Source organism: Humulus lupulus, chromosome 2 (genome assembly GCF_963169125.1).
Source record: "Humulus lupulus chromosome 2, drHumLupu1.1, whole genome shotgun sequence".
Lineage (NCBI taxonomy): Eukaryota > Viridiplantae > Streptophyta > Magnoliopsida > Rosales > Cannabaceae > Humulus > Humulus lupulus.
The window spans coordinates 294,365,085-294,377,656 of record NC_084794.1 but is presented as its reverse complement, the minus strand read 5'-3'; the positions used below and the strand labels follow the sequence as shown (position 1 = coordinate 294,377,656).

Below are 12,572 nucleotides of genomic sequence, written 5' to 3'. Positions count from 1 at the left end.
TTAATGTCTACATCTTTGAATTTTGTGGGACTATATCATGAAGAAGAGCACGTCTCAAATAAGTACAATACAAGAGCAATAAATATAAAAGACAAAATTTGGACTGACAGAGTAAATTAATTAAGAGGGTTGCTATTTGGCATTTTAAGGTATCCAACAACACATGAGATGGTAACATATGATTGGTTAACGATATCTCATAATACTTATTAAATTCAAATGTGTGGACCCGATATTGAGTTGTATCAATAACATTATGTTAACTCTTTATCATGTTGGGCACGAGTGGTACGAGTAGCATTTCTCATTAATTAAGTATGCCCTACCTATACTTAATATAAGAAAACGACATTAATATTACCATTCAAAATTCGTCATCACAAACTCATATTTTTCTTCTCATTGACTTGGCAGGCTACCCTTCACATCTCATTATTATATATCGATCGAGATATATTCAGTGTCGTTTCATTTCACTATACACATGGTAAGTTTGCAAGTGATGTCGTTTTAGTTACCTCACTCGTTAATTACCACACGAACTCATTGATCAGTATATATTCACCATTCACCATTCACCATTCACCATTCACCATTCACCATTCACCTGTGGTGGTGCCACGGCCAATAAGGGAATTCACCTCATCTAGACGACTTGTCGTTCATCCCATTAACATATGGTTCATTATTCGCCCAGGCCTTGATTGTCTGGGCTCAAACTTTTGGCTTTGGCTTTCGCTTGTGTAAAAGTACTTTTGCAAAAAATATTTAAGGGTGTTTGTTTTGAATAGTTGAGTTATTTTGGAAAGGATAAAAGGAATTTAAGATTGAGATAATATTAAACTCTTGTGTATAAAATAGTTTACTTTACTATTAAAATACATCCGAGGCTCACACAAATTATTAACTTTACCTCTTAAAATTTGAACCAAACATAAAAATGAATTTAGATTATCATTCTCACATTTACTTTACCCCGTACTAAACACTCCCTTAGGGTTTGTTTGGCTAAACTTATATTTTTTACTTTGGGCTTCTAAAAAATTCATTATCAAGAAGCTACCAACATTAGCTTCCTCTCAAAAAGTATTTTAGAGACAAAATCTAAAATACATTGGAAATCTAACTAACTTCTTAAGGTGATTTTAAGCTTTAAAGGCTCAAGCCCAAAAATAGCTTTTAAAAGCCCGGTCAACCAATGTCTTATTAATAGTTTCTCTTGGAATGAATTGTAAGAGTAACATTTGGATTAATGAATCCAAACAAACCTCACAAGTGCTTTTACAAGCAATATTCAAGTGGTGCCTGTGTCCAACCAACGAGGAGTTTACATATCATTTTACTTACTAATTCAATTTCTTCCTCACTTTTGGTTAATGAAGAAAAGAAAAATGATCTCATTCTTCAAAACAAAAATGATATGATTTTGCTTTATTAATATGTATAACTAAATATTCATATTTGTTTCATTCTGTCACCCCTTTACACCCTCAATGACCCATCTAACACAAAACCAATTTATAAAATAAAATTATTATAAAAAAATAGAAGAAGAAAAATCTTTTCTAACTGAAACACTCTTGCCACATAATTAGAAACAACTTACATGCTTTCACAAATTCTCCAGAATCAAACAAGCTTGAACGTTATTGTGTGTTCCACTTAAACCAAGTTTGGCATTTTATCGAACAGTTTATGAACATCGACCATCATGCCACATCTCAAGTGCATCACAAATAAATCATAAAAGCATAAACGAAAGAAAGAAGAAGAAGACAAACCAATTTATAGTACACCCTCACTCAAAGCTCTTTCTCACTGGTGATTCTCTCTTCACAAAATGTCAAACTCTTATCTAAAATATATTGTTACAACCAAAAGGCTTGGTCTGGTTTTTATAATTACAAGCAAGGCTTACTTTCCCAAATCAGAAAATTCTAACCAAAGACATAACAGCCAACTGTCATGACATGACAGATTTATATAGCTAAGCAGTAGTTTTTTTAGAGTCCTTTAAAGAAATGAAAAATAGGGTCTGCATAGGACACTAGACTAGTAATAAAATCAAAGCAAATACTCTTAGATGTATCAATGCACAAATACATTTGAGCATTACACTAAGCACTACATACTTCCACCAGGGCTGTTTATCACTCGGAGCAACTCCTTCAAATTCTCTGCACTACTTCCTCCAGCACCAACAGCCTTAGTCACAAGCTCTTTAACCACTTGAACCTTCTCTCTCATTTTCTTTCCTTTTTCTTGAGATAAAACCGCATCAAAACAGCTTTCCATTCCATGTTTTGTAAGAACTCCACCCTCAATTTTGATCCCAATTCCCCACAACTCCTCTACCAACCATCCATTCAGCCTATGGTCACCAAAAAAAGGCCTGCAAATCATAGGCACACCACCAACTACGCTCTCAAACAACGAGTTCCAACCACAATGCGACACGAACACTCCAACTGACCTATGACACAGTATGCTCATCTGTGGTGCCCAAGCCACTACCTTTCCATGTGTCTTGGTTTTCTCCAAAAACCCTTTTGGTAGGTTTGCCTTGGCAATGTCCTTGAGTGACCATATGAATGGAACCCCACTGCTTTCCAAGGCTTCGGCTATGGCCACAAGCTCATCTTTTGGTGGTACCGCCATTGAGCCAAAGCTAATGTATGCAACTGAGGTGGCTTCCTGCTTGTCAAGCCACGGCAGGCAGCTGTTCTCGTCTTGTGGCGGCGGCGGTGGTGACAATAAGTTGGAAGGCCCCACGTTGAGGACCTTGTGGAATTTGGACTTCAAGTCGTCCGTAATGGCTTTGTCTAGCTCTTCAAATGAGTTTATCAAAACTGCGGTTGCACTCTGTAACATCAACCCCATTTGATGTAGCATGGTGGGGAAGTAGGATTTCAAGTCTCCAAAGACCACTCCTTCTGGTAAATCTTGGAGTTTAATTTGTGACATTCCTGGTATGAAACTCAAGAGTTCGTTTCCACTTCCTGCTTCAAGCGAGAGAAACATATTATCAAAACTAATGTTGCTACATGACCGTTATTACAGTTAAGATTCAAGCTGAGTTATCCCTTTGGTTTGATTGCAGCATATCTACATGGCTATGTTCTATTGATTATTGGCTTGAATAAGAGATTAGTAAGGTTACTAAGAGAGCTATATTGTGACAAAATCTGACAATTGTGTATGAGATATAGTGTTATTTGGTGAAAGCTTTTTAACAATAAATACTAAGTTTTTGGTCTGAACACAGAGGGTGTGTTAGAGCTTGGAAGACCATTTTCAACTAACAAATTGTATTGGTTTTTGCAGTTGAAAAAACAGATGTATGTTTCATAAATGGCCGGAGGTATGAAAATTCTTGAGTTGATTTGACTAGAGGAGACATATCTGGTCTGAATCTTAACCAACCAAGTAAATCTTAGTTGATTGTGTTTATGTGCTGTTCTTGTTCCTTGTTCTATCTCTGGTATATCTCAGTGTGCTTACTGCTCATGAGATTGGGGGACTGGTTTTGATCCTATCGCAAACACATAATATATCCCATGATCAAAACAAACATATATATATAATCAAAACAAGTAGCAATATATAAAAACCTTGATGAGACATGTAGTGGTGCCTAATGAGATCAGTATTAAGATGAGCAGAGAGTGCATGTGACCCGGAAGCCCAAAAGGGCACCCAAGGCACTCCCATCTGTCGAGCCATATCACCTCCAAACCAAAAGAAAGCATCAGTGACCAAACATGTCACCTCCTTTCCAGTCTCGGCCACGGCCTTGTCCATGCCGAGTCTCAAGCTCTGCGGCGCAGCCTTCATGAAGAGCTCGATGGGCTCCTCACGTCCTCTAGTGAAGGTGTGTCCCTCAGGGATCCCATCCCACACGTCATATGGTTTCACTTTCACATTGGTGTCTTTAGTGGTGAAAATGGTGTTATTGGAGTGAGCAGTGCTGAAGAAGGAGAAGATGGTCTCGGGGGAGGAGGCTGCAGCTAAGCGGCGGACGATGGAGAGGAGTGGAGCAACATGTGTGCCGAAGGGGAATGCTACTACGGCCACATGGGAGTGTGCTGCCATGGAAACTAGTAGCTATGTCTACCAATTATGTCTTAGTATTGAATTATGTGGTAGTACTCTTTTCAATACTTTTTATGTGTATGGGGGAGAATGTAAGATGAGAATGGTCACTCACTTTCTTCTAAGGATTGGTTGTTGGGCCAAACGCAGATGATTTTTTTATCATATAATATATATAGATATAAGACAATTCTTCTACAGGGCTTCACTTTAAGCCTTAAGCCTTACCGGTAAGCTCTTAGTATTTCTCGACCCGTGAATAATTTTTGGCGTAATTTTTTTTATGACCGTTTATATTGTAGTTATTTAGAGCATCCTACAAATTTTCAGAAAAATCCGAATAGTTTACAGTGCCGAAAATTAGGTTCAAACATATTGCTTTCCACTCGCATAAAAAAAATTAGTCACGCATGTAATATGCTACATCAAATAGAGTTGATGTTACCGCATAGCAGTAGAAGATAACAAGATTAACACATTGTTTAAAGGAAGATTTACACTCACACACCTTATAATATAAATAATTACTAATTTGAAATTGATATTTTAATATACCCATATTATAATATTAATTAACCGAAACAACAAACAATCAAATTTTATTTACTTATTTATTATACCAACTTTTTTTTATCATAATATATCACATTCAATATATTTCCTTATATAACATTATATTTTTATAATTATATACTTACTAGTATAAAACGACATTACTAATTTAAACAAGCATATCATTATAATTATTCAACTATCGAGTATCAAACGATATTGATGTATAAACATATTCTAATTAAAGATGACACCAAATAAGTTTGATGGTTTAGCCACTATAGCAAATAGCCACTATTCATATAACAAATGTTATCATTAAACCAATTTCAAGAAATATAAGCAAGGTCTGTAATTTTCGTATTAGATTGGATGAAATGTAAAAAATAAAAGTAATAGAAACATTAAAAAGCTACCAAATGGTACCCAAATTGATTGCTTTGCTCAATATTGGACTACTTGGTGGCAGCTTATGATCTTCCGTCTTTATATTACTCTTCAAGTTGGTTACTAGTACAACAATGGAGTTGTGTTGCTAATATCCAAACTATATGTAATAGCAACAATAAAAACTACCTATTAGTATCCAACATTTAAATACGTTGTAGTATAAATCCAACAATAAATTTATATTTATATACTCAGTGATATATATTACATAAAAAAACTACCTATTAGTATCCAACATTTAAACATTATAAACTACCATTTGTTATCATACTTACAAGAGCTATTGTTTAGTATCCAAGAGAGTCTCAAATACTACTTTTCGGTATCAAAAGTTAATAATAGTAGAAACATATTCTTAATAAAAATAAGACCAAATAAGTTATATATTATGTCTATTATAACAAATATGATATGCTTAGAATAAACAATAAACAGCTACCAAATAGTATCCAAAATGCTTGTTCTTCACCTCCTTGGATTATGCAGTCGATGACTACTTGTTTTTTAATTTTCCACTAACCTTGCACTATAACCATGATGTTTCTTTATTAATAATAAAACAAAATAAAGTAAATAATTAGTTATATAAATTAATAATAAGTTGGTTAATTATGCTATTTTAAGAAAGTTGGTATGTTAGTGAGTATTTAAGGAAATAACAAAGTTGGTATGTTAGTAAGTATTTTAAGAAAGTTGGTATGTTAGCGAGTATTTTGAGGAATTAAGCATGGTACGTTAGTCGGTTATATATAAAAATAAATAATACGTTTTGGGTATATATTTTTATCTCTAACAAAATTGTAATTATTTAATTCAATGTGTATAAATATGTAAAGTCCTGGGGACTTTACATATTTTCCTATTTGAAAAAATGACATTTTTTCTTAAATACACATTTGTTTTTTTTTTTTTTTTTACTTTTTACGGTTGCTATTTTTTTTTTCAAAAATACGAATTCAAGATTTTAAAAATATGATTTTCAATATATTATAATTACGAAAATACGGTTTTTAGGAAAAACAACTAAAAATCAACTTGAAAACAACTCATTGAATCAACTAAACATCAACAACAAAAAAACTTAAAACATGAAAATACAAAAAAAAAAAACTTAAAAACAACACAAAAAAAGAAAAAATATTAAATCGTAAAAATGTAAAAATTTCCTTAGAGCCGTAAAATTGAAAGAAAAAAAAATTTTGACTGTAAAAACGTAATTTTTTTAGCAAAAATTAGTATTTTATGTAATTTTCCCTTGAAAGAACGCCCTTTCTACAAAAGTAGTTAAAATCCTAATTTTTTTTCCTATCTATTTATTAACTCATATTTTTGTAACTTACCAATCCGATTTGATTTTCAGGTAATTTATTATCTTTTTTGGTGACGCTCAATTAGGATCAAGTTGGTGAATTTCTGGTGTCTCTTTTCTAATTTTTAAGTTTTATTATCTAATTTTTATATCATTCATTTTATTTACAGAGGAAATTACATTTTATATGGGTTTTTTAATAGTGTGCAAAAATATGGTTTTTTTTTCAAAAAAAAGTTAATCTATGGCTTTTTTTAAGAATTTTCACTTTTATGGGTTTATTTTCTCATATTTTTGTATAAAAGTTGGTTTATGCCATAGTTTTACTCTTAATCAAATTTGGAAGGGTATGTTTGTAATTTGATTATTATTTTTTTAGGTTATTTGTTTTTTATATTGTTTTTATATTACTAATTTTATATTAAATTTTTCTTTGGTTGTTTTGTAATTTTTTTTTTTTGTAATATGAATTGTTTTTAAAATTATTATTTATTTATTATAAACATGTTTTTTTTTTAAGATTGTACGTTTTTTTTTCAAATCCTGGGTAGGGTAACCAGTTACTTGATTGATCTGAAAAAAAAAATCCTAGAGCTAGGTTAAATAACATGCACCAGGAGGAGTAACCAGTTATCCTGAGATGAGTAACTTTCTGCCATAAGAATGGTAACCAGTTTCCTAAGAGGGGTGACAAGTTACTCATATTAAATATGAAAAGAAACATCAAATTTGAAGGAAAAATGGAAGAACACTTCATTAAAAAAGGAAGAAAAAGTAACTATGATTTTAGTAACATAAGTAACTAGTTACCATAAAGAAACCATAAATATACACACACCAGAACGTGAAAGTAACCAGTTACCCTAAAAAAATATACACACAAAGAATGTGAAGGTAATCAGTTACCCATTCACGTTTTCATATTTTTATTAGTTTTCTTTCTAAATTTTGGTATTCCTACAAGTGTTACAATAAAAAGAAAATGTTGAAAAAATTGATTTGAATTTTTTTTTTACATATAGTGGAAAAAACTATAAAAAAAATTTACAATAATAAAAGATAATAAATTAAAAAAATAGTAGAATAATTATGTGATGTTAAAATATATGTGTGAAAAAAAAAATAGAATGAGAAAAGAATAAGTAAAAAATGAAAAAAAAAAACAAAAGAAATGATGAATGAAAAAAATAGATGAATAAATAAGAATGAAAAGAAGAAGAAGAAAAATAATGGAAAAATGAAAAGAAAAAAAATATGAATGAAAAAATTGGTAGAAAAAAATGAAAAAAAAATGGAAGGAGAAAATAATAAATACAAAAATGAAGAAAAAATAAAATGAAAAAAAACTGAAAAAATATGAACAAAAACAAAACAATACAATACAAATGAAATAAAAAAATAGATAAATGGATAAAAATGAAAAAAAGAAGAAGAATAATAAAAAATGGAAAGAAAAAAAGATGAAGGAAAAAATTTGTAGAAAAAAAAAAAGAAAAAAGAAAAAATAGAAGAAAAAACAAGTAAGGAAAAAAAATTATAGAAAAAATAAAAAAATAAAAAATAAAATTACCTTCAAAATCAAAGAAAATATAACTATGATAAAAAAAATATGACATTTTTATATTTTAGTTAGCTACTAATTGTGTTTCCCATATTTTAACTTTTTCTTTAATAAATTTCTCATACAAATTAAGAAAAGTATAACTCCCATAATTTTGCACATCGGTGGTATAAAGGCCATATTTTTTTTAAATTCCCTTATTTATAATGCCATATATGGATTAGTTTAGTATGCTCGTAACCTAGACAATAAATTTATTTGGATGGATGACATCTCTTCGTCTTATTGTAAAAGATTTCATTTCAATCTTTATAATGATACAGTCTGAAGAAAAAAAATTTGAATGGTATCACATATTTAATTAAAATAAAAAGTAAATAACTTTTCAATAATATTATACCATATGTAAATTTGTTGTTGGCCATGTGAATAATATCGTTGGAGCAAGATAGGTCATGGATACTAGAGGAACAGTCATCCATATAAGACAATTAAGAGATAATTACTATGTTTTGATTGAGATTTACTTTCAAGATAATCTTTGTAGCTAAATCATCTAGTCATATTTGAAGATGACCATAGGTAACACTTGTAGTTATTTAAATTAAATTTGGTTAAGTGTTTATTAATTTTTTGATTAATTGCTAATATTATTTTGTGGGTTGATATTGAAGAAAAATTCAAAAGGAGTTTTTACGAGTTGGTTTCACAATGGTCATAGCAATATAGGGTTTGTTCGGTAACATACAAATAAAAAAATTTATGTTTATTTGAATAAAAACGTAAAAATATGTTCGGTAAGTTTATTTCTACTTTCTATTTTTTAAAATTTTAATTAATTTTTGCATAATTTTGAAAACAGTTTTTTCTTACTTTTATTTTTTAAAAACGTTTTTTTTCTCCTTCCTCATTAGCTTTTTCTATCAAAAATATTTTATTTTTTAAAAACAAAAAAACATAAAACAAAAATATATTTTTATTATTGTGTTTAAAATATTTTAAAACAAAAATATTACTAAACGCAACCATATGGATTGAATTTGAAATCTTCCATCATTTAATATAGGGATTAAAAGACAATATAGCCTGGTTTTCTACAAGGTTGGTCTTGATTTCGTAGGGCCACTATAAAATATGATGTTTTCTAAAAATATTATATAAAATGGCATTTTTCAAAATTTAGAATTTTTTTATAAATAATAATATTTTCCAAAACTCGAACCCTCAGGTACCTGTCCCTAACGGTAGGGTTGAGCATTGGGCGGATTGGTCGGGTTACAAAATATTTTTACCCGTTCAATGTCATAATCGGGTTAGCAAAAGTAACCCGTAACTTGCCCAATTAAGAAAAAAAAAAATTTTAACCCGTCCAATAATTTGGGCGGGTTGGTCGGGTTAACCCGCCCAAACCGAAATTGTATTTTTTTTTGGCGGGTTGGTCGGGTCAACCCGCCCAAACAAAAGTGATATATTTTTTTTTTACATTTTTGTAATTTTTTCTTTTAAATACTAGTACTAATAATGTGAAGTTTATCTTTTTAAGCTTAAAACAATATTTTAAATTTATAGTAAAAAAATTAAAACAAAACTTAATTAATTTATATATTTATTTGAATATATTAAAAATAATAAATTCTTAATTAGGCGGGTTGGGTTATATTGGGCGGGTTGATAATTATTTTCAACCCACCCAATGTAACAATTGGGCGGTTTAAATTTTGGTCGGTTTATTTTGGTTGTATTTTTTTGGGGTTTTTCCGGGTTGGTTTGGGCGGATTATTCGGGTTGGGCGGGTTGTAAAAATTTCTGCACAGCCCTACCTAACGGGGTGGTGCAGGAGACATGACCTCGTCCTATTTACATTATAATTTTATTTTAATTAATTATTTTATTTAAATATTATTTAAAATATATAGTATAATAATTTATATAAAAAATATTAATATTTATTTTAGTTTATTAATTTTATAAAAAAATTGAATTTTTTTATTAAATGAATACCCAATGAGACCGCAATCCTGATCTGAAAACCTAAGGGTTCCTCTGCAAGGTTTGTTCGCGGAGGGTGAGCTAGGCCTAAGATCTGGTTGAAAGGTGTAGTCAATGGACAACACAAATATTCATGTACTACCCCTTGTTGGTCGGTCTTGGTGTCCTATGGGGAATATGGTCTAGCTAACCAAAAGAGACTCTTTATCCTTTCTCATCATCTCCACATTTTCTTTCCCCACCCCCCAAAGATGGGGCGGGGTAGGGGAGTCATCCCCCACTCGATTACATTCATAAATTGGGGCTTTAAATATAAACCTAGCTTGTCTATCCGATTTTGTAACATGCAAATAATTAGATAAATTTGTGTAGTATTCTATATGAGATATTTCACAATAATTATAATATATATTTTTTACTAAGTCTTTACTATAAATATTTAAATAAAGTCCTAAAATTATAGAACCCATCGAAAAAATAAGTTTAATGTCAATTATTCATCAAAGACCAATTGGGTTGAGTGAGCATTCTAAAACCATGGATAATCTTAAAAATTGAAAAATATGTGAGTTTTCACTTCAAGTAGCCAAGTTGACTTTTTTTATTTTTTTATTTTTTTTGAGCTGTACTATAGTAAACTATATTAAATAGTAAAAATTCAGACACATTTTTCATTAAAAACAATATTAGTAGCAGCTAAAGTAATTATTTAAAGAGAAAAACGCGGTGTAAGAGTAAAATAGAAAACGCGTTAATATATATATATATATATTTATATATAATAAAAAATAAAATAACGCAAATAACGGAAACTTCTAAAAAAAATCCAAACGGGAAAGAAGCAATTAATGAAGGAATTTTTTTTTGGAACGGCGTTGAAACGGAAGCGGTGTGAATGGAAAGTCATCAAATTGCCAAATCAGCCAAGCGCCAGCTGTCACCGTGTCATGTCGTTTTGATTCGCGGGCCCCACCTCCACCGTTTAAACTTTCAATTAGAACTCGACACGTGTCTCAAAATAAAATAATCATTAGTTATTTAATAACCATATCATTGTATAAGAGAAATATAGCACAGTTATCGATGCATTCCAAAAAGAGGCACACTTGTGCATTTGTAAAGTATTTTCGATGTAATTTTTTTTATAATCGTGTATATTGTAGTTATTTAGAGATTTTTTATAATTTTTTAAAAAATTTTGAATAATTTATAATATAGAAAACAAAGTTCAAATAATTTATCACGCTCGTGACTATTTTTTTTATACGAGTAAAATATACAATATTTTAACCTCATTTTTGGCACAATAAATTATTTAAATTTTTTTTAAAATTTGCATGATGTTTTATATTACAACAATATATACGGAAATGCACCGGTGTATCCTATTTGAGAGTGCACAATAAAATCCTCCAAAAATATATTCCAACACAATAATTGTAATAAAAACACAGTTTATTACACGAAAGAGCAAATATAGAAAACATACCATAAAAGTTTCTAAAATAAAAAACAATAAATTAGTCGTAAATTATTGTTTCTTTTTTTTTCTTCAAATTATTGCATAGTATTTAATTTTAAATCAATTTTGTTGAACATAATGTAACATTTTTGAAATAGGGTGTAAATTTTTACAGATTTTGTCCCAAAATAGACACTATTGAATTAATTACAAGGAAATAAGAAAAGAAAAGAAAGAGTTTTATATGTCCATTCTAATCTCAAATTTTACAAACACAAAACCGAATTGGATAAGAACCATCAAACAAATCCAACCATCCAAACCAAAATCAATCCAAGTTTTTTTTTTGATAAAAAAATCAATCCAACTTTAAAATAAATAAATAAATAATAAACATTATATGTAGTAAAATATCCAATGAAAATTCATTTTAAGTTTGTTTTCTTTATTTTACTTGGGATGGCCAACACAACTAGTCTCACCTAGATCAAAATTATCATTTTGAAGCCATGTTTTTTCCTCATTCTCTTGCATGGTTATAATATATTTTGATAAATTTCTCATATTGTTAGTTAAATTAAGAAGAAATACAACAATTCTTTTCCAACACCATTTTTGAATATTGTCTTTTATATATTTTTTTTTATAAAAAGAATTAGAGGTGTTCATTTGATCTGATCCAATATTTTTACCCCAACCAATCCAATCCAATTTAGCCTCAAAATTCAATATAATCTAATCCAATTGGATCAGTTATTTTATAGTTGAACCTAAATTTTATTATTAAATAAATTAACAAATAAAAAAAGTATACAAAAGAAATCATGCAAAATACTAAACACTATTTAGTAATAATACTAAGGGAGTGTTTGGTATGGGGTAAAATAAGTTAATAATTTGTGTGGGTCTTACATATATTTTAAGGGTAAAGTGAATCATTTTATACACAAGAATTTCATATTACCTCCATCCTAAGCACATCCACACTTTCCTAAGCAACTCAATTACTCAAAACAAACACCCCCTAAATTTAGTTCTGACAATTATCATATTAAGTCGTCGAACTATTAAGTTTACAACACAACCTTTCAAATTTAAAACTAATATGTCAAAATCAATAACTAAAATACTTAGATAGTAACAAAATATATGAACAC

General features: G+C 29.6%; 1 protein-coding gene across 1 annotated transcript; it reads right to left on the bottom strand.

Moving 5' to 3' along the window:
- Positions 1 to 1,798: 1,798 nt before the first annotated feature.
- LOC133819889 (anthocyanidin 3-O-glucosyltransferase 7-like) lies at positions 1,799 to 4,172 on the bottom strand. Its single transcript, XM_062253269.1, has 2 exons — positions 3,612 to 4,172; positions 1,799 to 2,999 (listed from the first exon to the last, which is right to left on the bottom strand). The coding sequence occupies exons 1-2, from the start codon at positions 4,090 to 4,092 to the stop codon at positions 2,125 to 2,127; spliced, it is 1,356 nt and encodes a 451-aa protein (XP_062109253.1). The 5' UTR covers positions 4,093 to 4,172; the 3' UTR covers positions 1,799 to 2,124.
- Between the last annotated feature and the right edge of the window lie 8,400 nt (positions 4,173 to 12,572).

Coding starts and splice junctions, on each gene's coding strand:
- LOC133819889 (XM_062253269.1), bottom strand. CDS start 4,092: ATGGCAGCACACTCCCATGTGGCCGTAGTAGCATTCCCCTTCGGCACA. Junction 3,000..3,611: donor CCACTACATGTCTCATCAAG/GTTTTTATATAT, acceptor CGCTTGAAGCAG/GAAGTGGAAACGAACTCTTG.